This window comes from Tamandua tetradactyla, chromosome 7, assembly GCF_023851605.1.
Source record: "Tamandua tetradactyla isolate mTamTet1 chromosome 7, mTamTet1.pri, whole genome shotgun sequence".
Taxonomy (NCBI): domain Eukaryota; kingdom Metazoa; phylum Chordata; class Mammalia; order Pilosa; family Myrmecophagidae; genus Tamandua; species Tamandua tetradactyla.
Window position 1 is genome coordinate 30,060,132 of NC_135333.1, and position 26,598 is coordinate 30,086,729.

Sequence of the window (26,598 nt, forward strand, 5' to 3'; positions counted from 1 at the left end):
CCCGCCCCCGGGCCCTCCCGCGCTCCCATTGGCTCGGCCGCGGCCCCCGCCGCAGTTTGTCCCTGCTTCTCCGCCGCCTATTGGCCGGCCCGGGTCCTCCCAGGAAGTTTGAAAAAAAAAAAAAGTTTTATGGGCGGATGGAAGGGGCTGGGGCAGCGCCGGGGAAGGGTAGGGCCGGAGGAGCGGCGGCGGCGGCGGGATTCCCGCGCCGCTGAGCCCGGCCCGAGAGCCCCTTCTACCTTTCTGTCTCCTGCCGCTGCCGCCCCGGGGCGCCGCCATGACGGTGAGTGCCCTTCGAGGGGCCCGGCCGGGAGAAGAGCGGCGGCCCGCGGTAGAGGCGAGCCGCTCCCCTCCGGCGCAGCCCTCTCCTCACCTCCTGCGGGGAGAGGAGGTCGCCGCCGGAACGCAGGGCGACCCCTGAGGCATGAGCCGCGCAGACCTGCCTCATCTTCCCCGCAGCCTCCTTTCCTGCCCGGGAGCCAGGAGGCGGGCGACCTGAGGAGAGGAGCCCTCCCCGTCCCGGGCAGCCCCCTCCTCGGTTTTGTGAGGGCCAGTCACCACGGGAGGATTCGGGATGACCTTTCCCCATCTCCCCTGCCGCCCCCTTGGAGAGGGCCCGATCTCCGGGTCAGGGGTGGAGCGGAGATGAGCCTGGCCTGGGTGTGGGTCTGTGATGGAGTTGGGGTTGGGCGGAGGTGCTTCCCGGCTCGGTTCGGACGGGTCGCCCCGACTGGGGCCTGGGAAGGCTGCCCACCCGTGTGGGCGCTGACCCCGGGCAGGTGGGTGAGAAAGGGCCATCCTGCCCCGCCCCACTCTGTCTTGTGGCCCATCCTGGGACTTCTGAAGGGGCGGGTACCATGTTCTCCGGACTCCCCACTTGGCCACTTCACAGAGGCGCTGGGGACTTGGGTGGGGCGAGTCGGCTGGGGTGGGGGTGGGGCTGGGGCTGGGGGAGGGGGGACAAGGCAGAAGGGGAAAAGTGGAGTGATTTGTCTGTCTTCTGCAAACAGCTTTACCCAAGCTTCATCAATACCTGTGCCTCAGTTATCATATTGAGCCTTACAGCTCAGCAAGCCATTATTATCTCCATTCCACATTCAGATAAACTGAGGCCTGGGGAGAGGGTTGATGTCTTGCCTGAGGTAACCCTAAGTGTGAGAAAAGGTGTAAGGTCTTTCCGGGTCAGTCTGGGGCTCTGACCGTGATGTTCTGGGAAGGAGGGGCCTGGCTGTTTCTGTTTCAAGCCAGTGTCCCAGAGAGTCTCCAGCAACCTGTTGGCAGGGCCTGCCAAGGTATGTATGTGTGTGTCCCCTTCCTCGAATGAGGAGACCCTGCTGAGTGCGCCAGGCTGCTAGGGCCTCTGACCTTGTGAGCGTGATGATCTGGCAGTGGCTGCCTGGACTTCCTCGGCCTCCACACATCCTGCCACCTCCCTGCTGGCCTTCCTGTTGTCAGCAGCCTCCCCTTCCCCATGAGGGGGATGTGGGAGAGGAGCTAACTCTGTTACCCCTGGGCCGGGGTGTGTGGGGGGGTGATTACTTCTACCGCTGGATGCTTGCCAGGCCCTGAACTGGGTGCTTGCATGTTAACAGATTTGGTCCCTGGCGACATCTAAAGATGTCGAAACTGAGGCACAGAGATGTGAAGTCACATGCTGGTCCCTGGCTGGTCCAGAATTTGTATCCCAGCCTGTCTCAGTTATCTCCCCCACTGGAGAGATAACAAAAGAAATGTACACAGTTGTCTTTCCTGGGGCAGCACGTTCTGAGCATGGGTTGGCTACTTGAAGTAGCATGTGTGGAGTGCTCAGAGGAGGAACTGCATATCCCTGCAGAGGGAGGAGGGCTTCCTGAAGGAGATGTCCCACAGCACTTATAGGTCTTTGCCAGGTAGAGATGGGCAGAAGAGATGGGGAGGGAACAATGGACAGAAACTGGTAGTCATGTTGAGGGAAGGGTTGAGGACATGGAGAAGGGGCCTGGGAAGGAAGGCCCCAAAGACCAGAAAAAGCAGTTTGGACTTTGGTCAGAGGCAGTGGGGAGCCATGGAAGGTTTTGGAGCCAGGGTATGGGAGGAGCAGGTTCATGATCATCATCAGCTATTTTTGTTTGATTCATCCCGATGGCCCTTCAAGCCTGCCTGAGCTTCCTCCAAGTTGGTGTCCCTTCTACAACCTTTCTGGTACCTTCCTCCTCTCCCCTGGCCCCCATCTACCTGACCCCATCCCATCCTGTGGCCCTGCCCCCCTCCCCCTGTGCTCAGAGCTCTGTACAAAGCAAGTGGTAAGGGTGCTTTGTATGGGTAGATGCGTAGAGGTCTCAGGGATCTGGTGATTCCAGGGCTGGGCTCAGGGTCAGGCTCATCTTCTGTCCCCTTGAGCCTTTATCTTGGTTTACTTTTGCCCTGGAGCTTCTTTCTCTATCTGCTGCTGGCATACAAATTATATACCTGTCCACTTGTCTCTCCTAAGTTCCACCAGGGTGGCAGCCACTTGTCTTGTTCAGTGCTGAGTTCTTGGCCTAAAACTGCCTAGTGTTTAAAAATCCCTGAGTCCCTGAGCTCCTTATTCTGAGGGTGGGGTGAGATGTGAACAACATATATCTGGCCATGAGTTGCTTCTAGTCCAGCCTTTGAGGGATAAACAGAGAGTTTCAAAAGAATCAGGGATGTAGTAACGGCCTCTCTGGGGGTATGGGAGGGCAGTGGGGAGGCAGAAGGGGTGCAGCTGCCTGGGTAGTTTGTGGTGAACTGGAAAAGGCCTTAGAGTTGGCAGTTAAGCTGGGTCTTAAGGCATAAGTAGGAGTTTGCCTGGTCAGCAGGGGAGGAGGATGCCTAGTCATTTAGGCAGAGGTCCCAGGCGTGCAGGAAGGGTGCGTAGTCCCTATGTGTTGGGGAATCAGAGACGATATAAACATGGGGCCCCGTAAGCAAGGGGGAGGCTGGAAGGGTGGGTTGAGGCTTTCGTGCTATCCTGAGGCAGCTGGACTTTGTTTTGAAGCTACTCTTGGAGATTTTAAGCAGTTTTGAGACACCCGGCCTTTTTGAGGAGGGTCCCAGGCCAGAGTGTGCTCAAAGAAGGCTGTGGCAGTGGTTAAGGCAGGAGGCCGTGCTGACCTGTGGCATGGCCCAGGGTAGAAGAGGGCAGATTGTATGGTCCTGAAAGGAAAAAGGAAAAACTGAGCTTCCTGCAGGTAGAGGAAAGTGGAAGGGTGGCTGGGCCCGAGGAGCACCAGGTGAAAGCTGCGGTGTGGGAGGTTTAGGTTAGCAGATCTTTCCATGGTGCCTGGGTGACTGCATGATCTCTCCCGCTAGTGGGTTTCAAAGCTCGCCTTGGCAGCCCCCTCTCTTCAAGGTCGCCGGGCTGTCCTGTAGCTGACATGGTGGGTGGTGAGCTTTCAGCTGCCTCTGGGGTGTCTTGGCTCCTCTGTGTGCCACCCATCCAGCCCTCTCATAGAGGTGGGGTCCCCCATCGTTTGCCGCATCTGGCAGTCGGGCCTCAGGGAGGCAACTCCCCATGATAGCTAGGGACCCCTTCCAAAGTGTCTCTCCTGGCCCTGGCCCAGTTCGTTAGTTGGGTCATATGTTCTGACTCTCCCAGGAACTCTCCTGGGTCACCCCAGTCTTGCCTGGCTCCCGGGGACTGGGGGGGGAGGGGGACTGCTGGGAAAGCACAGGAATTTAGACCAGAGAGGTGGAGGAGGGTAGATATTTATTCAGAAAGTTTTTCTGAGCCCTGTCATGGCCAGGCCCTCGGGCCACACGATGTCTCAGTCTGAAGGGAGGTGGACCTAGGTGACTGGGTCAGCAGGTTTTGGAGTTGGGTGGTGGCTCTGAGTGTGGCTGCCTTTCTGCACTCTTAGTTGGGGACCCACCAAGCAGCCTTTTTCATTGGTGGGTTTCTGACCTCTGAGAAGAGCCCTGTCCTCTCCCTTAGACAGGTTTGCAGGAAGCAGCTGAGACACAACCAGCAGGGGTGGGGCCACCTGCTGAGGTCCAGGGTCCCTCATTCCACAACCATGGCTATGGATGGCTCTGAATTTCCAGGATGCTGGTCCCAGAACTTCTCAGGCCATTTCTTCCACCTGAGAAGGACAGTGGTGCTCCCTGGGAGGAGGGCTGGCTGGGGGAGGTAGCCAGGCCAGGTGGCTCTGGTTTCCAGCTGCTGCCCACCCCGCTGAGGCCTGCCTGGGCTTCCTCCACGCAACCAGACACCTTGGCCTGGCGAGGCTGCAATGCAGTGCTGATAGGTGGGCTCAAAGCCATGGCAGCAGGTGGCTGCCTCCTCCCTGCCTGCCAGCCTGGCCTCCTCTGCACTCTTCTTACCAGCGGGCACAAGTCAAGGCTCTGCAGAGGGATTAGGACCTAGACAAGAAAAGTTTCCCCAGCAAGCTGAGGGGTCTGGTGGCTGACACGCACCCAGATAGGCATGATGAAGGAGATGGCAGAATGAGCTGCTCCCTCACTTAGGACCCCTGCCCACCCCTGGCCTGGGTGGGATTGCTGAACTCAGAGGTGCCTGTGGAGCATGCTGCAGCTGAGAGACCCCAGGCTTTGGGTCCATGTACCCCTGGGCAGCACCCAGCAGGTGGGCTTGTGAGGAATAAGGTACCATCACCCTGGCCCTCTCAGAGAGAACTGTGGGTGGGTGGGGGGGGGGCAGGAGGGCTCTTGCCCCAACCTGAGACAGGCTCCACCTTTCAGGGTCTCCAAGAAGTGAGGGAAGGGCAAGGCAGGAGGGTCAGTTCATTGGAGGTGGATGAGAAGATTACGGCATTTTCCTGCTGGGTTGCCTGGGTCTTGGACAGTTTTCTTGGCTCTGATGCTCAGGGCTGTTCTCTGAGCTCCCTTGGATCTCTTTTCCCAGCAGGCATTTCACCTGGCCCCTTCCCACTCTTGGATGGTAGTGGTGGGAAGCTTGGACCCCCATCATGTATGTGCCAGCCAGTGGCCCATCCTCTTGGTTCTTAGAGAATGCCAGATGTTGGGAGAAGGGGCAGAGGTTTTGTCAGTGGTTGGGGTCCCTGCCTGGGTTTGGGGGGTTACCGAAACCCTCAGCCCTTTCTGCTGGCTTTCCAGGACCTCATTCTCGCAGGACTTGGGCTACAGGATGGGTGCAGCATCCCCTCTCCCCCCAAGATCCCCAGGGCCTGACATTTGTGCCTCATCTCCCTACAGCCTGATCTGCTCAACTTCAAGAAGGGATGGATGTCAATCTTGGACGAGCCTGGAGAGGTAGGAAGGAGGGCTGAGGTGGGAGGGAAGGAGTTGGCTTGAGCTGCTGCCATGCCCTGCAGGGCCCCAGGGCAGCCTAGGATGCTGAGTGGCTTCCCAACCTGTCCTGCTTTCAAGAGGCCCTGTTCTCTGGGGGACTCCAGAGTGGGAGCCCTGCAGGTAGGGAGTTTCTTGTTCCCTGGGAAGAGAGCCTTGGCTGTTGGGGACTGGAGGGGCAGAGGCCGCCCCATCCCTCACCTCTGGCACTGGTCTGCAGTACCTTAAAGCCTCTGGGCTGGAGGCCTCCTGGCCCCTCTTACCCTGCCCCCACCCACTCCTCTTACCAGAAGCCCCTTGGCCCTCCCTCCTCCTGATGACCCTGGTGGGGAATTGAGGGTCTGAGATGGAAGGGCTCATGGATGTCATCTGGCCTGGCCCCCAGCCCCCACATTTAAAGATAGGGAAGCCTAGGCCCAGACAGGTAAAGGAACCTGAGGCCCTTGGGTAAGGTTGGGAGGATCTGTCCTCTTACCCCCAAGCTGTGGCTCCTCCTGTTTTATCTTCTCATGATGATTGCTTTTCTCCCAAATACATGACAGAGAGATGGACTTGCCCTCCTCCCTCATCCTGCCCTCCTTTTCTGACCAGAGCCATGTAACTTTTCCCAAAGACCCTAAGGGTGGGCTGCTGCACAGGCTCTGAAGACTCACTGGCCTTGGGCAGTGGCTCCTGCATCTGTGAAATGGAAATAGTGGAAAAGGGCGGCTTGTTCCTGAGTAGATGAGAATGTCACAAAAGACAAAGCTCATGAAGGACCGAGCAGAGCCCGTAGTGCCAAGTAGGGGCTCAGCTTATGACCCTGACCTTCCTCGAACTTGAATGTCCTTAGAGCCAGAAAGGACAGTGGCCGTTTCACCAACTCTGCCCTGTCAGCTGCCAGGCTGGAGCCCCAGAGCTGGAGCTGGCTCCCTGCCACCTGGCCCCAGAGAGGCTGCTGCCCACCCCTGCCCAGCGTGTGCCTGTGGCTCTGGGTCTACATGCAGCCTGCATGCCAGGGAGGGCTCGGAGCCAGAGGGAATCTCATTGTGCTTCCTGCCCACATGCTTTATTCCCTGCAGCCCACAGTCTTCCGTCCCTGCTGCCTGCCCGCCCGTCCTCTGCTGGCTGCCTGCCAAGCTCACACAAGGCCTGGCGCCCCGCCAGTGACCCCTCCCAGTCTTCCCACCCAGGGTCCCCGGAGGGCAGAGGGATTACAGGCCCCACCCAGAACTGGCCGCTACTCATCCTCTTTCACAGGGTTTTGGAATGTCCGATCTGGAAGGGCCCTGGGAGTTCTGCCAGCCCAATCTCTTGGTGCACAGATGGGGGACGGGCCCCCAGGGCTTTGATCTGTCCCAGGCCTCTAGCAGCACCTGGGCTGACTCAGGCCTAGAACTCAGGATGCCTGAATCCCACTGGAGCTCCTCCAGCTTCCATCTCAGACAGTCGTAGGCAAGGCCTGGAAGGGCCACGGAGACTGGGTACAGCTCCCCTGTCTGCTTTTCAGAGGGCAACTCAGGTCTTTCCATGAGAGCAGCCCTTAGGGCCAGCCTCCTAGAACAGTCCCCCGCAACCTTGTCCTGTCCCTAGGCCACAGGAGACATGCAAGGGAGGGCTAGAGGCTCCTGACCTCACAAGATGGTATAGAGATGTCTTAGTCCCACTTCACAGGGCAGAAGACTAAGGTTCAGAGAGGCTGAGATACTTGCTACAGTTAGCAAGAGATAAAGAAGATTATGACCTGGTCTTTTGGTGTCAGAATCCTGGTTCTTAGGTGAGACAGTATGGAAAGAAGTAGAAAATGTCATCCTGGCACACCGTTGAAACTTAGCATCTTCTTGAAATAGAAAAGGACTAAGAACTCTGAATAGCGAATATTGTGGGCAGGGCTTGGTGATGTGGGGGATCCCTGGGAGGCCCAAGGGCTGGAGACTGGGTGACGTGTACTGACCCTTCCGTGGGTGGACCTAGACTGCCAGGGGTGGGCAGGGCATGGCGTGGCGTATTTAGCTGTGGTTGTCCTGGGCCCTGCCCCTCTCCAGAGTGTCCTCCTGCCAGTCTCACTGGGAGCAGAGAGGGGCACTGTTGAGGGGTTCTCTGAAGTGGGCCCAGAGAGGCTTGGCGCCTTAGGCTTAATTCCCCTGAAGTCTGTTGCCCCCTGGAGACTTTTCATGTGTGTGTGTTTCAACTTTGTTGAAGTGTGATATATATGCAGAAAGGTGCCCAACAGTACAGGAGTAGAGTATGCGTTCTTACAGACTGAACACACATGTAACCAGCTTCCGGACTAGCCACCCCTGTTCTCCTTCCAGGCCTGCTCACTGGGACAGTTTTGTTGTTGGCTACTGAAGTGATGCATTGGGACATACGGAAAAAAGACTTGCAAAGTTCTGGGCCCACGTGGTCCCTGATTAGCTGGACAAGTGGCCTTACACATCATTCCCCCTCCCTGGTCTGTACTGCAGGGAATTTGCTCATTGGAGCCTTGAGGGTCATAGTGGAAAGGCTCAGGAGGGAATGGGAGGGTCAACAAGTTGTGAAGGGCTCCAGGAAGGAAAGGGAGGCTGTGTTTCCTGAAGAGACTCCCAACCATTTGACAGATACTGACCCTGAGGCCCAGAGAGGTGGCCTGTCAGGCAGCGAGGAGATATAGGACCCAGCCTTCAAATCTGGAGTTTTTGACTCTGGGCTACCTACTCCCCAACCATCAATAGTACGGATTAGGGTGCTGGACCCCTACTGTGAACAGAAAGGGGTTGACCTGGAGACCATCCAGCCCTAGACATCTGCAGAATCTTGCACATACACACGTACACTTTCCTTCCATCCTCCCTGCAGCCTCCTTGCCCCTTGCTTACTACCACCCCTCCTCCACAGTGGAAGAAACATTGGTTTGTGCTGACGGACTCGAGCCTCAAGTATTACAGGGATTCTACTGCTGAGGAGGTGAGACAGCTTGGTGGGGAGGCTCCCTCTCCCCATCAGCAACGTTGGACCTCTGGAAGGGGCTGGGTGGGCCCAGGTGGGGTCAGTGGAGCAGGCTGCCCAGGGCCCACGCATGTGAACCATCATTGGTCTTCCTGCTCCAGGCAGATGAACTGGATGGTGAGATTGATCTGCGCTCCTGCACAGACGTCACGGAGTTCGCGGTGCAGCGCAACTATGGCTTCCAGATCCACGTGAGGCTGCTGGCAGCTGGGGGATGTTGGGAGGGATCTTGGCTTTGCCCCCCAGAAGAGGTGTGGGTATTAAATATAGTTGACCCTAGAGACATTGTCTATCTTGCACTTGCCCAGATACCCTGACTTCAGCTGGTCGGGAGCTGTGGGCTAACACTTTGCATCTCTGGGGAACTTCTGGATATCATTAGCCTGGGGCTTAGAAAATTGGGGAGATCATGCAGCTTCCTGGGCTAGCTTTGCTATCTCGGGGTAGAGGGGAGGTTTCACACCCACTGCTTACCTCCAGGCTCCAGACCTAGAGGTCTTCCTGGGAGGGGAGGCTGCCCTTCCTGGGGTCCACGGTGGGGAGGGAGTGATAGGGCCAGTCGCCCATGAGCCCCCCACTGCATGGACTTGCAGACAAAGGACGCCGTCTACACCTTGTCGGCCATGACGTCAGGCATCCGGCGGAACTGGATCGAGGCTCTGAGGAAGACCGTGCGTCCAGCTTTAGCCCCAGACGTTACCAAGTATGTACTGGGCTGACCTGGAGCCCTAGGGGAAGCGCTAACCCCTACATCCCTGAGTGGGGGGCTGGGCACCCACCCAAGGGCCCTGTGGTTGTGCCTTCCTGGCCTCGATTGCATTATCAATAAAATAGGTAGAGGGAGTGGGCATTCTTGGCAGTCATCCAGAGATACATTGAAGATGTAAGGCTTGCGCTCCAATCCCTTTTCATTCCCCCCAACCTAAAAGAGTGAGATGGGGCCTCAGCTCCTTGGAGAAGATCCCAGAGAGCTAAGGGTCCCCAGTAGTTGGCTGATTGCCTATCTCTGTGCTGTGAGGGCTGTGTTTAAGCCTGTGCAGGGGGAGTGGGTGGCTGGGTAGTCTGGCCTCTGTGCACACCCTTCCAGAGGGGAGGACTCATTTCCTCTGGAGGCTGTTGTGGATAACAGGGCAGGAGCCTGAGCTACCTGAGGGTAGAGCTTCCACACAGTAGAAAACACAAACATGCATGGAGGGGGAGCGGGGACCAGAGGCTACTGGGCTGCAGGAACAGAGAATGGGATTGTAGGGGAGCAAAAACAAGCCTCACTTTCTGGCCATATCCTGGCTGTTCAGCTCCAGGCCAGTGGCTTTCCTGTCTGAGTTTTATATTCCTCATCTTGTTGGGGTATCATGTCTGCTTCATGTGATGAAGTGCCTTCAGGCCCTTTATAAACTGTGCAGTACTGTGTATTGAGAATAGGCTCAGTTGCTCTAACAAAGAGACCCCCAACACAGTGGCTTAAACATGGTTGATGTTTATTTCTTTCTCCAGATCAGTCTGTAGTTGTGCTACCCACCCTGGTGGGTCAGCTCTGAAGCCCTTAACTCATAGCTCCCACCCCTGGATCAGAGGCGATTACCAGGTTCTTATGGAGTCCCAGCCAGGATCCAGGAGAAGACATGGCCAGCTCTTTAAAGGGCACCATCTTGTCACATGGCCATACCTAGCCTCAAGGGCTGCTGGGAAATGTAGTTACTGTCTGGGTGACCATGTGCACATTATTATGGAAGATTACCACTACAGTTATTAAAAATCTCAGCTGAGCGCTCTGTGTACCCAAAGGTCTCTGTTTTCACCTCATCAGCAGTGACTGTGGGTGCCTCCTGAGTCCAGACCCTGGTCTCAAAGTTTTATTTTGTGTGTTTTATACTTGTAATAACAACACATTGATCACCATTTGCAAAGGGTTTCCTGGTAGCCCACCTGGTGCTCAAACCCATTCTGGCAGAGGCATTGTGCCATCTTACACATAAAGTTAACTGAGGCTCCGAGAGGGGAAGCGAGCTGGGATGGTTCCCAGGGCCTGTGAACTGCAAGGCTCAAGCTCTCAGCCTCCAGGTTGGGCTGCTTCTCCCACTGGCATCTGTCCCCAGCTCCTGGCATACAAGGGTAACTCCAGAAGTTCTGTTCAGGGACTGGGTGGACAAGGTCTTGCCTGACGAGGCTCTGCTGGCACCCTAGGCTCTCGGACCGCAATAAGGAGAACACGTTGCACAGCTACAGCACCCTGAAGGGCTCCCTGAAGGCAGGCGAGCAGCGGACGGGCTCAGAGGTCATCAGCCGGGGTGGCCTGCGGAAGGCGGACGGGCAGCGGCAGTCCCTGGATTACGTGGAGCTCTCCCCACTGACTCAGGGCTCCCCTCAGCGGGCCCGTGCCCCTGCTCGCACCTCTGACCGCCTGGCCAAGCAGGAGGAGCTGGAACGGGACCTGGCCCAGCGCTCCGAGGAGCGACGGAAGTGGTTCGAGGCCACCGACAGCAAGGCCACAGAGACCACAGCTGGTGAGGGGCCACGCCGGGGCTTGGGCGCCCCCCTGACCGAGGACCAGCAGAGCCGGCTCAGTGAAGAGATTGAGAAGAAGTGGCAGGAGCTGGAGAAGCTGCCGCTGCGGGAGAACAAGCGAGTGCCACTTGCAGCCCTGCTCAACCAAAGCCGCGGGGAGTGCCGGGGCCCCACGAGTGACCGTCATGAGACCCTGGAAAAGGAGGTAGGAATCACAGCTGGTCTCTTTGGGAGTCCCTCACCCCACCTGCCCCCTCCAACCCTTGCATTCCCACAATGACATTGATCTCATATAAGCCTAACTGCATGCTGGGGAGCTCACCCCTGAACCATAGTCTGATACCCCAGAATCCTTGTGCTTTGGACCTAGGATGATTTGATCCTTGCTGTGTTCTCAGCAGTGTTCTCTGTTCTCTTCATACCAAGCTTGCCCCAGGCCTTATCTACAACATTAGCTCACACAGTCCTTGCAGCCATCTCATGATCCCACATGGTAGAATGAGGAAACTGAGGCTCAAAGCTGTTTCCCCTGCTACCCCTGTAAGGTAGAGATCTGTCCACAGTGTCCTGCTCACAACCCCGTGATCTTCTCTGGGCCAAAGCTCTCTCAGGTCGTTGACCTGGTTATCAGGAAATATTTGTAATATCTGTTGCCCACAGCTCCACACCAAGGCTGCTTCCCCTTCTCAAAACCTAAGCTGTTCTCAGGGAAGCAGGGCTTGCGTCCATATGGAGCTGGAAGTCTGTGGGCTCCTCGCTGCCTCCCTCCACCCTCTCCCTGCCTTCAGGCCCCCACTGACCCTGCCTTTTCCTCACACAGGTCCAGTCTCTTCGTGCCCAGCTGGAGGCATGGCGTCTGCGAGGGGAGGCTCCCCAGGACACACCCAAACCCCAGGAGGACAGCCACATCCCTCCAGGCTACATCTCACAGGTGAGCCTCACGGACTAGTTGGGGGCAGACTGAGGTGTGCCCCTGGTTGCCTTGCTATCAACAAACATAATATTTTTGGAGTACTTCCTGTGTACCGGGCCTGTGTGAGACGTGTGACGTGCCTCATCTCGTTTAATCTCCCCACAGTGGGTTGACATCCTCACTGAACCCACTTTACGGGCCAGGCCACTGAGCTCAGAGGCCACCCAGCCTGCAGGTGTCAGAGGTGAGAGCTGAGCTTGGGCCCGGCAGCGTCTCTGTGGGAGCCTCTGCCTGGTTCTCTGTACTGGTGAACCCCTCCCCTTCCTCTGCACCACCTGGGCAAGTGGGGGCTAGTGGAAGAGGGGAGCCCCAAGGGACCAGCCCCTTGGAGCCACTTCCTAGTCAAAAAAGCCTGCCTGTGCCTGCCAGGCCAGTATCCCACGTGAGGAGGTCCGGGGGGGGGACCTGCAATAACCCTTAGGGAGCACACGGGACAGTGGTTCTCAGCGGGAGTGAGTCTGCCTCCTGGGGACATTGGCCATGTCTGGAGACATTTTTGTTTGTCACAACTGGTGGGGGAAGGGCAGCCCCCCCCCCCCCCCCGCGAGGAGAGGCTCCCCAGGACACACCCAAACCCCAGGAGGACATGGTCACAGGTATGGCCATGTGACAAGATGGTGCCCTTTAAAGAGCTGGCCATGCCTTCTCCTGGATTCTGGCTGGGACTCCATGAGAACCTGGTAATCACCTTACCAGGGCATTTAGCAGGTAGAGTACAGGGATGCTGTGGAACATCTTGCAGTGCACAGGACAGGCCCTTCAACAAAGAATCATCCAGCTTCAAATGTCAGTGGTGCCAAGACTGAGAGACCCTGGCCTGGGAGTTAGATCCGAAGACAGTGCTATGTTGGCACAAGTTTAACTGGCTTTCTGGAAAAATAATATGTGTGTGTGTGTGTGTGTGTGTGTGTGTGTATACACATACTTGTTATTAGCTTGTTGTAGATTTTACTGGAAAAAAAAGGATGTTCAATACGAATTTACTAATAAAAATATATATAATGATTTTTATTGCAAATTCCATATGGCAAATTGATTTTTTCGCAAAATACTTTTGTTGATTTTTGCTGCTCTTACATCTGTAGCTAACAAACGAGTGTAGTTCTAACATAAATGTTGATTGAATTTTTATGTTTATGTTAACGAGTTAGACGAGAAGACGTGTCAAAATTTTATTTGGTCCATGACACAAGCGACTTTGCTGAATCAGATAATATTTTCTATTGATAATATTTCCTTAGTTTTGGTCAGTTTACAATGTAACACCAACAGACCAACTACGCTTTTAAGTTTAATGTACATTATTAGCATTTTTCCATCTCTTAAGTCTAGATAATCAACAAAACAATAAATAAGCCCTGACTGATGATGTTTACCAATTCCTGTGATGTAAATGCTCCCACTCTGGCTCGTGTCAAGCCACCAACACGAAGTCCCTGAACGCAGAGTGTGGAGAGATGTGTACACCATTGTGTAGTGTTTCTTCAAAAACAGTATGAGCATAGATTATAATAAAATAGAGTGAAATAATCAGGATGTCATGAGTTTTGAGTTTAAGACAATTGTAAGTTTTTTATTATTTAACTTTTGATAATGGCTGTGCTGAACAGTCGACTCATGAAATTCCTAAAAGTGTGACAGTGAACTGTCTCCTGTCAGAACAGACTGGTTTCTGCACACCATTTCCTGAAGGAGGAAAGAATGTCAGGACCCCAGACCCTGGGCTGGAGGAGGCTTCCAGAGGTTCCAAGGTGGGGCGGTGGGGTCGGCCGCTGCAAGGAGCTTTCAGGCGGGCTTCTCAACAGGCTGGGGCGGTGCTGGGCCAGGATGGGGGGATTGGGTGGGCACGGGGGGAAGGCTGGTAGGTGCTCATCCTGAAGGCCTCCAATCCAAGCAAAGGAGTTAGAATCTCATTCCGCATACTTTAGAAGGTCTGGGACTGGGAAATTGGTGTTGGAGGAAAGAGGGCTGGGGAAGGGACAAGGCTAGGTGGGAGGAGCTGGGTGCTGGCTGAGGGCAGGAGAGACATAGGATGGGGTCTGGAGGGAGGAGAAGACTTGGTGACTGAACCCACAGGAAGGCAGAGGGGAGCCCCCAAAGGCCCTGAGGCTGGGCTGCTGGACATGGGCAGGGACGTGCGGGGATCCTTCGGCTGAAGAGAGCCTGGGGCAGGGGGAGCTGATGCTTGGCGTGGAGAGCTGGCCTGGGGGGTCACCTGGGTGAGGGGAGGCGGGGAGAAGGAGGGGCCAGAGTTGTCAAGGGCTTTCTTGGCTGGGAAGGATTGGGCAGGGTGGGGTCCAGCATCATACCTGAGACTGCTAGGAAGGCCTCAGAGGAACTGCTGAGTTCAAACTGCTCTGTAGAGCCCTTGGAAGCCCCCCGGGGGCTGCCTTTCTGGATGGCTGGGGCTAGGGAATCCGTTCAGACCCATCTGTCTTTGTTTATTCTATTGTTAGAAGCTGCATTCAATTTCATTTAGGTTTTAGTACCAGAAAGTGCTATTCTGGTGTTTTACATCTGGGGAAACTGAGGCCCAGAGAAGGGGATGTAGTCTCTGAGCTGGAGGTAAAACCATATCTGGGATCCAGGTACCGCAGTGGATGCTCCCCAGGCTGTTGGCATTTTGTCCTGTTAGGTGGGGGTGGCCAGTGGCAGCAGGTGGGATTGGAGAGGGGGAGGTGAAAAGGGAATAATCAGGAAGCAGAGAGCAGAAACCAGGGAGTGGCCCTGATGTGGAAGGCACCAGAAGAGAGGAGCTGAGTCATCTGTTCCCTCCTTGGACACAGGAGGAGACGGCTGGAAATTTCTAGGCACCGGAGAGGTGACAGCTGGGGAGGGATCCCCTTCCCTGGCAAGAGGCCCCAAGTCTGGTTTCTTAGGTTGTACGGGTGAACCTCTTTCTGGGCTGGGGGCTTGTCACCAAAGGGCAGCATCTGGGGGAGCTTGGGGGAGGGTCACCCCCTGGAGCAGTCTAGCTTCTGAGTGGGACCACCGGCATCCCTCTATCTATTCTGGTGCAGCTCAGAGGTAGCAGACAGTGTCAGGACACTTCAGGCCCCTCAGGAAGGGAGGTCAGAGAAAACGGCATTCAGCCTTCTAGAGACCTCTCCTCAGGGTCCTGTCCCTGCCTGCTGACCTCAGCCTATAGATGCCCTGTGAGCTACCGCATCTGTCTGCCAGGCTGGCTCTGTAAGAGTGGTCTCTACCCTGACACTGCCCTGAGACAATCAGTGATAAAGGCTGTGTGGTCAGGTGATCTCCACAGGTGGGCCCTAGCTTATTTTCCCCTTCCACCTTCCCAGGGACCCGTGCACACTGGACATAAGAGCCCTGTTTTCCAAACGAAAAAACTGAGGCTCAAAGAGGGAAGGGGCCCGTGCAATCCACAGAAGAGTCAGGATTTGGACCTGGTCTGGGACTCCAGAGCCATGTTCTGTTGTCCTAAATTGAGGGACATGCACAGGGCAGGTGCCAAAGCCCTGGGGCAGACATGTCCAGGCCCCCACTAGAACATCTGGCCCCAGGAGGCCTGACCCCTTCCCATTCCCTGCACTGGCCTGCTGCAGCTTCTAATGGTTCTCTCCTGGAAGGTGGGAGGCAGTGAGACAGCCCCACCCCAGGTAGGTGCCTAAGTAGACAGGTGCCTATGGTATGGGGAGAGGATACACTCTCTTCCTATGGGGCCTCTGTGCTGCAGTTTGTTCCTGGCTTCTCTACTCCCTTTTTATTATATTAAATATATACATATATACTCTCTCTCTCTCTCTCTCTCTCTCTCTCTCTCTCTCTCTCTCTCTATATATATATATATATATATATATATATATATACACAATATAAGAAACATTTGCATTTCAAAAATTCAATCAAGGCAAAAGGTTAGAAATAAACAGGTGCAGCTCTCTCCCCTACCTGTTCCCACCCTAGGGACCACCTCGGTGGTCCTTTGAGCCTATCTGCACTGGTTTCCTGTGACTGCTCTAAGAAATTTTCCCAAGCACAGCAGCTTAAATAATACGAGTGTATTATCTTACAGTTCCGAGGGACAGAAAGAAGTCTGACATGGGTCTCACAGGCTGAAGGGTTCTGGGTAGGACCCACTTCTTTATCCTTGCCTGTAGCCCATGGCTTAGGGCTCCTTCCTTCACCTTCAGAGCTCACAAGGGAGGGTGGAGTCCTCGCCCCACATGATCTGATCATCTTTTACAATCACTTCTCCCTCTGCCTTTTCTCTCCTGCCTCCCTCCTCCATTTTTAAGGACATTTGTGACTACACCGGGCTTGCTGGATAACCCAGGATCATCTCCTTGTTTTAAGATCCACTGACAACCTTAGTTCTAGTTGCAACTGTAATTTCCCTTTTGCCTCTTTCATAGGTTACAAAGATGAGGTGGGGGAGAGCCTTGGGGGCTGTCATTCTGCCTCCCACAATATCCTTCCATGCCTTTCTCTATGTTTCTACACACATGGACCCAGACAGAGAGAGCCGCGTGTTTTGTTTCCATGAAGGGGATCCCACGACATATGCACCGTCAGAAACTAGCTTTCATCAAAAAGGACTTTCTGGACACCTGTCCCTGGCGGCTCACACAGGCAGCTCTGGCTGTGCCTTTTAGCAGCAACCTGGGGTCCTTTGTACGGCTCGATCTCATAATTTGTCAAGGGTTCTCCTGCTAGGCATTTAGGGTGTTCCCAGTTTTTGTTCCCAAGCTTGCTGTAGGGTACCTTTGTCCATGAGCCTTTGTACACATGTGCCTTTCTGTGGGGTCCTTCCTACAACTGGGCCTGTTGGGTCATGGGGTGGGGCCATTAAACATGTGGCGATACCCCCGACTGTGCTCCACAAACCTCATCACCATTGGTGCTCCGTCTGAATGTCTGCTTCGCCACACGTTCCCAGCAATGGGTATTATTATTCTTTTGAATATTTGCCAATCTTGCCTGCAAAGCACCCCCACCACCACCACTTTTTAAACATTTTTTATGGTGAAATATAACATATATACATAGAAAAGTGATAAATTTCAAAGTTCAGTTTAATAAGTAGTTATAGAGCAAATTTCAAAGTATAGTATGGGTTACAGTTCCACAATTTCTGGTATTTCCTTGTGGCTGTTCTAATATACTACAAACTAAAAAGTAATATCTATATAATGAGTCAGTAGTCATAATCCTTTGTTAAATCTGATATTACAAGTCCTCCATCTCATTTGATCATATTCTCAATCTTCAGGGATATTTGGGCAATGACCATTCTAACTTCTTCACGTTGAAAAGGAGTGTTGACATTATGGGGTAGGAGAATGCAACTAGTTGATGTTCTGGGAGAGCTGGTACCTCTAAGTTTCAAGACTTACCTGGCGTAGGAACAATCTTAAGTTTCTGAAAAATAAACTCAGTAAGTGAAACTTTTGTAGAGTCTCAGATAAAGCCCCAGGTTTTGTTTAAGGCTTTCAGGAATACTGTTGGTTGGAACTTGGCATACCATGGCAATTTGTAATATCTGACTGAAGCTTGCATAAGAGTCATCTCCAGAATGACCTCTTGACTCTATTTGAAATCTTGTAGCCACTGAACCTGATTTTGTTACATATTTTCCCCCTTTTGGTCAAGAAGGCTTTCTCAATCTCATGATGTCAGGATCAGGCTCATCCCTGGGAGTCATGTTCCACGTAGGGGGAGAGGGTAATGAGTTCATTTGCAGAGTTGGGCTTAGAGAGAGAGAGAGAGAGGCTGCATTTGAGCAACAAAAGAAGTTCTTTTGGGGTGACTCTTAGGCATATTTATAAGTAGACTTAGCTTCACCATTACAGAAATAAGTTTCACAAGGGCCAGCCTCAAGATCGTGGTTTTGGCTTATTAATTTGACAGTGTCCAATGCTTTAGAGAATATCAGGAAATTCCCAGGAGTCAGAGTTTAATAGTTTCATGTCTTTTCTCTAGTCCCTCAAGGAACACAAAGCTCCTTTTGCATTGTTTTCAATTTCAGCCCGTTAACTGAGCAACTGCTATGTGTCAGGCCGTGGGCTGGACACTGGGACCGAGATGGATCAGAAGCTCTCTCACCCCAGGGAGTTTGTGGAGGCAGGGGAGGGACTGCCCAGAGACAGAGCTAGTGGGGGGATAACGGCGCATCTGCAGGAATGTGAATGATCCGGGGGAATAAAGTTGTGAAAGCATGTTCCAGGCAGCAGGAACAACCTGAGCTAAAGCTCAGAGGCATGAACATACTGTGAGTTGCTTTTTATGGCTTTGAGGTTGCTTGGTGGGGAAGGGCAGGGCTTGAGGCCTCAAGGATCAGACAGAGGAATGGGGTGGGGGGTGGGGAACCTGATCTTGAGTAAGGGGAACCTTGGGAGGATTTGAAGCAGGGAAGGTGAGGTGTGTGGTTGAGGGGGTGGGAGTGGTGGCAGGGGACGTGCTGCAGGTACTAGGGTACATGGAGAGGAAGTGAAGTTGAGACCAGGGCAGGCCTGCCATGGAGGCTCCTCACTTGGAGGCCAAGACAGGAGCATTGTCCCTGGGTGGCAGGGCAGTTCCATGACCTCCTGATCTGCACTCCTTCCTGCAGGAGGCGTGTGAGCGCAGCCTGGCAGAGATGGAATCCTCGCACCAGCAGGTGATGGAGGAGCTACAGCGACACCACGAGCGGGAACTGCAGCGGCTGCAGCAGGAGAAAGACTGGCTCCTCGCTGAGGAGACAGCGGCCACGGCCTCCGGTAAGGGCCCTGAGTGAGACCTGAGTGAGAAGGTCAGGCCCCATGAGCCTCCAAGCTAAGGTTCCTCCTAACTGATCAGGGAGGCCTTTAAATAAGATTAGTGCCAAGTTTTGGGACAGGGAGCATGGAGGGGTCCGAAGTTCACAGAACTGGCCTCTGACCCAAGTTGGAAAATGGGAACTGAGGCAGTGAAGACCTCATGTGTTGTGCCTCCTTTGCCTCAGCGCTGCAGCCACTGAGAGGCCCTTCAAGTCACACGCATGCTGAGCTCCAGCTCTATGCCCAGGACCATCACAGGTGCTGGGTGGGGGAAACTGATCAGCCTCCGGCCCTGTTCTCATGGGAATGTGATCTCACTGGGTGTACAGGCAGGAAAAAGCAGGTGCAAACATTTCCAAGCCCTGCTGCATGCCAGCCTCTGTGCCCCATGCATTACCTGTGTCAGCTCCCTTAGTCCTCTCAGTGCCTGAGGGATGGATCCCATTTCATAGATGAGAAAACTAAGGCTCAGAGAGGGTGGTGGTAGCAGACCTGGGGTTGGAGCCCAGTGTGCTCTGCTCTCTCTAGGGAGATGAACAGTCAGAAACAGGAAACACCCCAGAGGCTGCTGGGCAATTCTCTCTCCTTCCTCTGTTCTCTGCATACCAGCCTTTGTGTGGCTGGCATATCCTGGGCACTTCCGTGGGGGTTGTACAATGATAGGAGTGATAAAAGAGGCCATGTTACCTAGCACTTATAACCTGCTGGTATGTGGTCCCTCATCCAGAATCCTCAGGACTGGGCAGATTTGGTCTTTTAGAAGGACAATCTGGTGCATGCACCATCTATCAGATATGGGTTCAACCTAATAGTGGGAGTGAATGTTTTGGCACTTACCCTATGCTCAACACTGTCCTAATGCTTTATACGTATCTTCCAATAACCCCACAAAGAGAAAGTGCTACTGTTATCCCCATTTTACAGAGAAGGAACCTGAGGCACAGAGAGGTTAAGTCATCCTGTCAGAAGTCACACAGATGTGAGTGAGGGACCACATGTCCCTGAGCTCTCGACTAGGCAAGGCAGTTGGCCTTGTTAAAGAGGCTTCCAGGCTATGCATGGCTGCCATGCTGTATGAGCCCTTACCTAATGATCCTAACAACAGAGGTACCACTGACCAGACACTGAGATGTCTTCCCTGCAGGAATTATTGTCCTTACTTGACAGACAGGCCCAGAGAGCTTGAACAACTTGCCCACAACTCCCTATTTTGTGACACAACCTGCACTTCTCTGGACTCCTGGTTCAGTGCCCTTTGCATACCACTCCCCATGCCTACCCCTCTCCAACCTCCCATCCGCCTCTCTGCCCTGTTTCCAGCCATTGAAGCCATGAAAAAAGCCTACCAAGAGGAGCTGAGCAAAGAGCTGAGCAAGACACGGTGTCTCCAGCAGGGCCCAGACGGTCTCCGGAAGCAGCACCAGTAAGATGGCATCTGGGCCCTGGAGTCTGTCAACTAGGCCTCTCTTCTGAGCCAGGGGCCCAGTTGCCCACTTGGTGGTTATGAATTGGGAAATTTTGCAGAGGAACACCATCTTGTCCCCAGCCAAGACTCCTGCTGCAGTCATGTGGACACAGGGAAGAGGAGCAGTAGGGCCTCCGTTGACCTCCTTGCCAGTCCACATAGACAGTTCTTCCGGCCTTTTCTTGTCTTGGCTGGTCTCAACCCCCACCTTCCTCTTACCCCTCGTGTCCCCTAGAGCTGGGCTGCAGTGCTGACCTCAACCAAAAGGTATCTCTCCCTGCCACAAAGCACAGTTTTGAAATGTTGGGGCTCTAGGGGTTTTAGAGCCCTCTCCTAGGGGAGGCACCTATAACCCAGAGAAGCCAAGTCACTTTTCATAGCTTCAGAGTGGGCTGAATGGAGGCAGAACTGTGAAGGGAATCCAGGAGTTCTAAGCTGCTTTGAGTCACCTGACCCAGCCTGGCAGAAGACAGGTAAACTCATGCCATCTTTCCTCTCTTCCTCCTGGGCAGGTCGGACATGGAGGCACTGAAGCGGGAGCTACAGGTGCTATCGGAGCAGTACTCACAGAAATGCCTAGAGATCGGGGCCCTGACACGACAGGCCGAGGAACGAGAGCACACACTGCGGCGCTGCCAGCAGGAGGGCCAGGAGCTGCTGCGCCACAACCAGGTGGGCCTGGCCCAGGGTAGGGTGGGGGGTAATGATCCCCAGCCCCCCTCACTGACTGGCCTGTCCCTCCCCAGGAGCTGCACACCTGCTTGTCAGAGGAGATTGACCGGCTACGTAGCTTCATTTCTTCACAGAGCACAGGCAACGGCTGTGGGCGTAGCAATGAGCGGAGCTCCTGCGAGCTGGAGGTGAGTGTCCACCCCTGTGCTGGCGGCCCCAGGCTCTAGGGCCTGGGACATGTGGGAGAGCGCCCTGCCAGGCTAGGAAGACCTGCAGCTGGGGCTTCAGCCAGGAGAGCCTGGCACAGTTAAGACAAAGCACCTACTCTGTACCCAGCACTACCAAGCTAGGGTGAAAGCCCTGTGGCCAGATAGTCTGGCCCTCCCACCCACTCTCTGTGTGACTGTGGCAAGTCATCTCAACTCTCTGAAGCTCATCTGTGAAATGGGGCTAATATGTCTCTTACCAGGAGAAGATGGAGTGAAGAAATCTGTATGTTAGCCCAGGATTTCTCTGTGCCTGGGGCTTCTCTGAGCTCATCTAATCCTCAGGACAGTGCTAAAAGGTAGATACAGTTGCCCTCTCCAGTTTACATACGAGGAAATCATGGCACAAAGAAGTCAAGTAACTTCCCGAGGCTGCACGGCTGGTCAGGGCCAGAGTCTGGCCCCAGAGCCTAAGCTTTAAAGCCTCCCCACTCTTGGCTGCACCTCAGTCTTCTCCTTGGTCAAGTTAGGACAGTGACACCTGCCCCTCAGGGTTTGGGAGCACTGAGTAAGAGAGCACATGGGAGGCACAGCCCTCTGGGTCACAGTAAGGCCACATGGTGGCTTCTTTGCATCCTCTTCACTCTGCATATGAGGGCTTGGCCCTGTGTTGGGGTCATGGCAGAGGTGACGGTGGGATACCCACTCCTGTGGTGTGAATAGGGATGAGAGAAAGAGAGAAAGCAAGGTTAAGGAAGAGCAAGGAACATCAGAGAGGTCTTCCTGGAGGAGTCTGCCCCAGAATGTAATAGGTTTTAGTGCAGACTGGGGGCTGCATTATGGGGGCCCAGGATGGGGAGAAGCCAGGAAGTAGAGCACTGTGGGGTGGAGTAGCACTGGCCCTAGGTTAGTCTGGCATCCCTGACCCCAGGTGCTGTTGCGAGTGAAGGAGAATGAGCTTCAGTACCTGAAGAAAGAGGTGCAGTGTCTTCGGGATGAGCTTCAGGTGATGCAGAAGGTAAGTCCCAAGCAGCTGCAGCGGGGCTGTCTACAGGCCAGGAGCTTCTAGGTCCACCTCAGTTCCCCAACCACCTGTTGGGTGGTTCCCCAACCCAACTCGTGCCAGGCCTTGCTCGTGTCATCAGGCTCTCTGGGTGCCCCTTCCGAGTGGGTGTCTTTATCCCCACTAACAAAGAAACCAAGGCTCAGAGAGGGTAAGTACTTTCCCAAGTCCACGCTTGCTTTATTTATTCAGCAACTGTCTACTGGGCATCAACTGTATACCTGGTGCTACACCTGCCTATGTGGAACATTGTTCCACTGAAGAATAAAGTGCATCTCTGGGGGTGGGAGGGCTGAGGTTGCATCCCAGGACTGGAGAGTGCTGCCTACCTGGCCTGCCCCTGGCACTGCTGCCTGTTCTGTGCTGCTGAGGCTCTCTGCCAGTGTGAGTGGGAGGTGGGCTGTGAACAGGAACCTGCTGGCATTATGTTCACTGCCCTTCAAGAACAGGCAGCACACCTTCATATGGAAAGGGCCCTGGCCAGGCTGTCGTGGTCTTGGGCAAGCCATTCACCTCTCTGAGCCTCAGCTCTTGGGGGGATGGGGGGTGCCAGGATGGGTATACCCGGGTTGAAGAGATGCCGGGAGGGAGGAGGCCATGTGGTCTGTCAGGCAGGGAGGGCTTTGCACCCTCACGCCCCTTTCTGGTCCCAGGACAAGCGCTTTGCCTCGGGCAAATACCAGGACGTGTACGTGGAGCTGAACCACATCAAGACACGGTCGGAGCGGGAGATTGAGCAGCTGAAGGAGCACCTCCGCCTGGCCATGGCCGCCCTGCAGGAGAAGGAGTCCATGCGCAACAGCCTGGCAGAGTAGAGGTGGGCGCTGGGCCCAGGGTGGGAGCCTGTGGGGACAGTGACCCCAGCACCATGGGGTTGACATGAGATCAAATCAGGTTGGGGCAAGGGGGCACGTGGTAGAGCCAGGTAGAGCTGTTCGGAGGTTGAGGAGCCGATCCTTGCACTTTTCCACCACGTGACAGCTGACACCTGTCAGTACAACAGCCTGGTCTGCCTGGGCTGCGGGGGGCGAATCCAGGGGCCGCCTCCTCTTTCCAGGTTCCTACCTCAAACATCGCTAATCCACACCTACATTCTGTCCCACCCAGCCCCATAGTCACTCCTGATACAGGTGGGTTTGAAATTATTATGGTTGTCCTAATACCGTGTTCACTTGGAGCGTCCTCTTTCTGGCACAAAGAGGACTTCCTAAGGAGGGTCACCATGTAGGCCAGGCAGTCTGGGGAGAAGCCTGGGAGAGAAGATCTGGCTCAGCCTTCGGGACTGGGAGGCAGTGGAAGGCCCCACTGGACACAGGACCACGGCTGGGAGGCTGTGCCCACCCGCAGCTCACCCACCTCCACCCCACCCTTGTCTTCCAGGTCCTTCAGGTCCCGTCCAGCCGAAGAGCCTCCAACCCAAGGGGACCAGTCTCTCTCCTTCCATGCTGGATGGAAACCAGAAGCCAAGCTTTCTCCCCACCCTCCATGGGCCGCACGTGTACTCACACTCTTACATACACACACATACCACACACACACACACGCATGCACACACACACACTCTGCATATCTGAGCGCGCCCCTCGCACTGGGTCTTACCTTGCACCTTTTTCAGGATTTTATATGTGAAGAGATTTTTATATAGATTTTTTTCCCTTTTTTTTTTTTCCCCTGAAACACTTTATACGTTTTTAAAAAGCAATGTCTGGTGGCTGTGTGCCTCCAGCCCTGGCTCCCCATCTGTCTCCATCCACTTCTTGCTTGGGCTTCTGGGCCTGCAGCCCTGCTCCAGAATCTAGCCGAGGCGCAGGCAGTGGCCATGGCAGGGTTGCCTCTGGTGGGAGGAGGCAGAGAGCCAGCCCCCCTCTCTCTATCCCACCTCCCACTGATGGCTTCCTACCCTGGGTGGACCCATTTCCTCGGGCTCTCAATCCGGGGGACAGGTGGGTGGAGGGGGCTGGCATTTGTCCCCACTTTCTTTTCTGAAGGCATTTCTCTCCTGCTCCATAAACTTTCCTAACTTAATAAAATGTCCCAAAGCTCTGGTGCCTTGGATGGCTGGGCAGAGTGGGACCTGGAGACTGAGGCTTCTTAACATGGCTTCCCCACCCTTCCTGAAGGGGTGTCATGTGGGGGAGCTGAGACTCCAGCTCCTGGCAGCCCCAAGCGTGTTTCGTACATGAGCAGCAGCTGGTGCTTGTTAGAAATGGCGAATCCAGGCCCCGCCCTATCCTACCAAATCAGAATCTGCATTTTAACACGCCCCCTACCACCAGTGGTTCATGTGTACCTCAAAGTCTGAGATGCCCTGGAGTGGAGCACTGGGTCCAGGCCTTGGAAAGAGGATTGGAATTGTCTTTGTCCCTGATGGTGACCTTGGACAAGCCCCTTCCCCTCTCCGAGCCTCATTTTTCTCCTCCATCAAATAGGTATCTTTGGCCTCAGACCTATACAGAGGCTGTGTCCCAGAGGTCATGCCCAGCCTTGGGCAGGGTTGAGGATGTGGCTACCAGGCTAGGAGGCCACATGTGGGGCTGGGACAAGACCCCATCTCTGAGCCTCTGCGGCCCAGCCCAGCTGTCAGTTGGCAGGTCTGCGATTGAGATGACAGATGGCAACTTGGGCCTGCCCTGGCTCACCCCAGGGCTGTTCCGGTCATTCCTTGCTGCCTCTTCCGGGCTGGGCACCGGCTGTGCACTGACAGACAAAGAACTGGCCCTGCTCCTATTCAGGCTGTGCCTGCAGTCCACATCAGGAAGGGTCCCAGGAGATGGGGAGACCCGGAGGACCCCGGCCAGTCTGCTGGTTAGAGAGGGCTTTTGGAGGCAGCTTTGAAATCTGACTTTTCCAGATGGAAAAATTAGGAAGGCCGTTTCTAGCAGAGGGCTCAACTCAAGCAAATGCCCTGTGAACGCCCCTGCCAGCCCTGCCAGAAAGCCGTAGGGGTGTGGCTTTGTGGGGTGGGGGAGGGGGATGTATCCCATCCCTTTTGCGGGGGATCTGTTTAGGAATGGTCGTGAGATGCCATTCCAGCAAATGAGCTGCAAAAGGAAGTCTTGGGTGGGTAAATGGAAAGGCCTTCCTTCCTCTTTAAAAGGGGGCCCAAGTTAGGGAGGCCTCTCTGTCTTGGCCCTTGGACAGTGCTGGCTAACCACCCCCTCTTGCCCCTATATTGCAAGCCTGAGGGGAGTTATCACAAATGTGCTGGAAATGGCAGAGCAGGAGGAAGAAGCAGCCAGGTCCCCCGAGGTACAAATTGCCCAGCCTTGGTGCCATCCTGCCTCAGGACTTCAGTCTAAGGAAGCAAAGAGTAGCCTTGAGCCCTGTGGAACTGCAAGCCCCCAGCAGTGAGGCCAGAGCCTGTGCCCTTACCCACCATGCTCTGTCACCTCCTGCCAGGATGTCCCCGAGTCCATCTTCTCCCAGACTGCTTCAGCCTGACTTGGGGCTCCCAACCCCCACGCCCCTCCTCAGAGCTGCCTGGATGTGCCAAAAAATCGGGCCAACATAGGAAATGGAGCTTAATTTCATGAATTGGCAGGGAACACAAATTGAAACAATATAGTCATATAATGGAGTATTAGCAAAAAAAAAAGGCATGAAACTCTGATAACATGCTAGCACATGGATGGGCCTAGACACACTGTGCTAAGAGAAACACACCAGACCCCAGAGGGCGAATACTGTATGATTACATGGAATACCTAGAATAAGCAAATTCATAGGGACAAGAGGTAGATGAGGTTAGCAGGGGCCAGGGAGCCAGGGGAATGGGAGTTACTGCCCCATGGGAGCAGAGTTTGGGCTGAGAAAGTTTTGGGATCGAGCGGTGGTGAAAGTAGGACAACATTGTGAATGTAATTAATACCACAGAACTGTAAACTTCAAAGTGGTTCAAATGGGAAATTTTATGTTATATTTGTGTTACCACAAAGGAAAAACAACAACAGACTGAGTTGTCACTCCCCACTGTCACCAGGATAGCACCATGAGAAAGACTAACAATACCAAGTGCTGGTGAAGCTGGGGGGCACAGCCCCCCCTCACGCAGGCTGACCATGGTGGGAAACTTTTTGTCAGTTCCTTGGAAAGTTAAACATACAACTCCCCTGTGACCTAGCATTTCCACTTCTAAGTGTACACCCAAGAGAAATGAGTGTTTATGTCCACAAAAAGATGATTCAGTAATATCCATATCGGCCTTATTTACAGCAGGAAATAATACAAATGTCCCTCCATAGTAGGATGAAAAAATAAATTGTAGTATATTCACACATTAGAACACCCCACAGCAATAAAAGTTGAATCTCTCAGACAGAATCTCAATCTCAGATATAACGTTGAGCAAAGGAAGCCAGCCACGAAAGAACACTTACCGACTGAGAGTGGAGTAGGGAATGGGAGTTAATTCTTAATGGGTCAGAGCAGTTTGAATTGGTGGAACGGTTTTGATATGGATGGTGGTGATGATAGCACACAGTGTGGATATAAATTAATGTACCACTCAATTATATACTTGAAGGTGGCTAAAATGAGAAATTTTATGTTGTATATATGTTATCACGATAAAAATTATTTTAAAAAAGATACAGGACTTTTCCATCGTCTGATCCCTTATGTTTGTCATTTTATATCCAAACTCGCTTCCCGCCCTTCCCATTTCTCCAGCCCCTAGCATCCACTAATCATTCCTCCATCTCTGTAATTTTGTTTTGCAA

General features: G+C 54.1%; 1 protein-coding gene across 1 annotated transcript; it reads left to right on the top strand.

Moving 5' to 3' along the window:
• The first annotated feature begins 129 nt into the window (after positions 1–129).
• LOC143690953 (TRIO and F-actin-binding protein-like) lies at positions 130–23,922 on the top strand. The gene is given in 15 exon segments (XM_077168772.1): positions 130–179; positions 181–283; positions 5,176–5,232; positions 8,128–8,196; positions 8,340–8,429; positions 8,832–8,941; positions 10,423–10,948; positions 11,564–11,674; positions 18,288–18,435; positions 19,795–19,897; positions 20,452–20,611; positions 20,686–20,799; positions 21,749–21,835; positions 22,534–22,697; positions 23,261–23,922. Coding segments are annotated over 14 exon segments (1,890 nt in total). The 3' UTR covers positions 22,696–22,697; positions 23,261–23,922.
• The last annotated feature ends 2,676 nt before the right edge of the window (positions 23,923–26,598 follow it).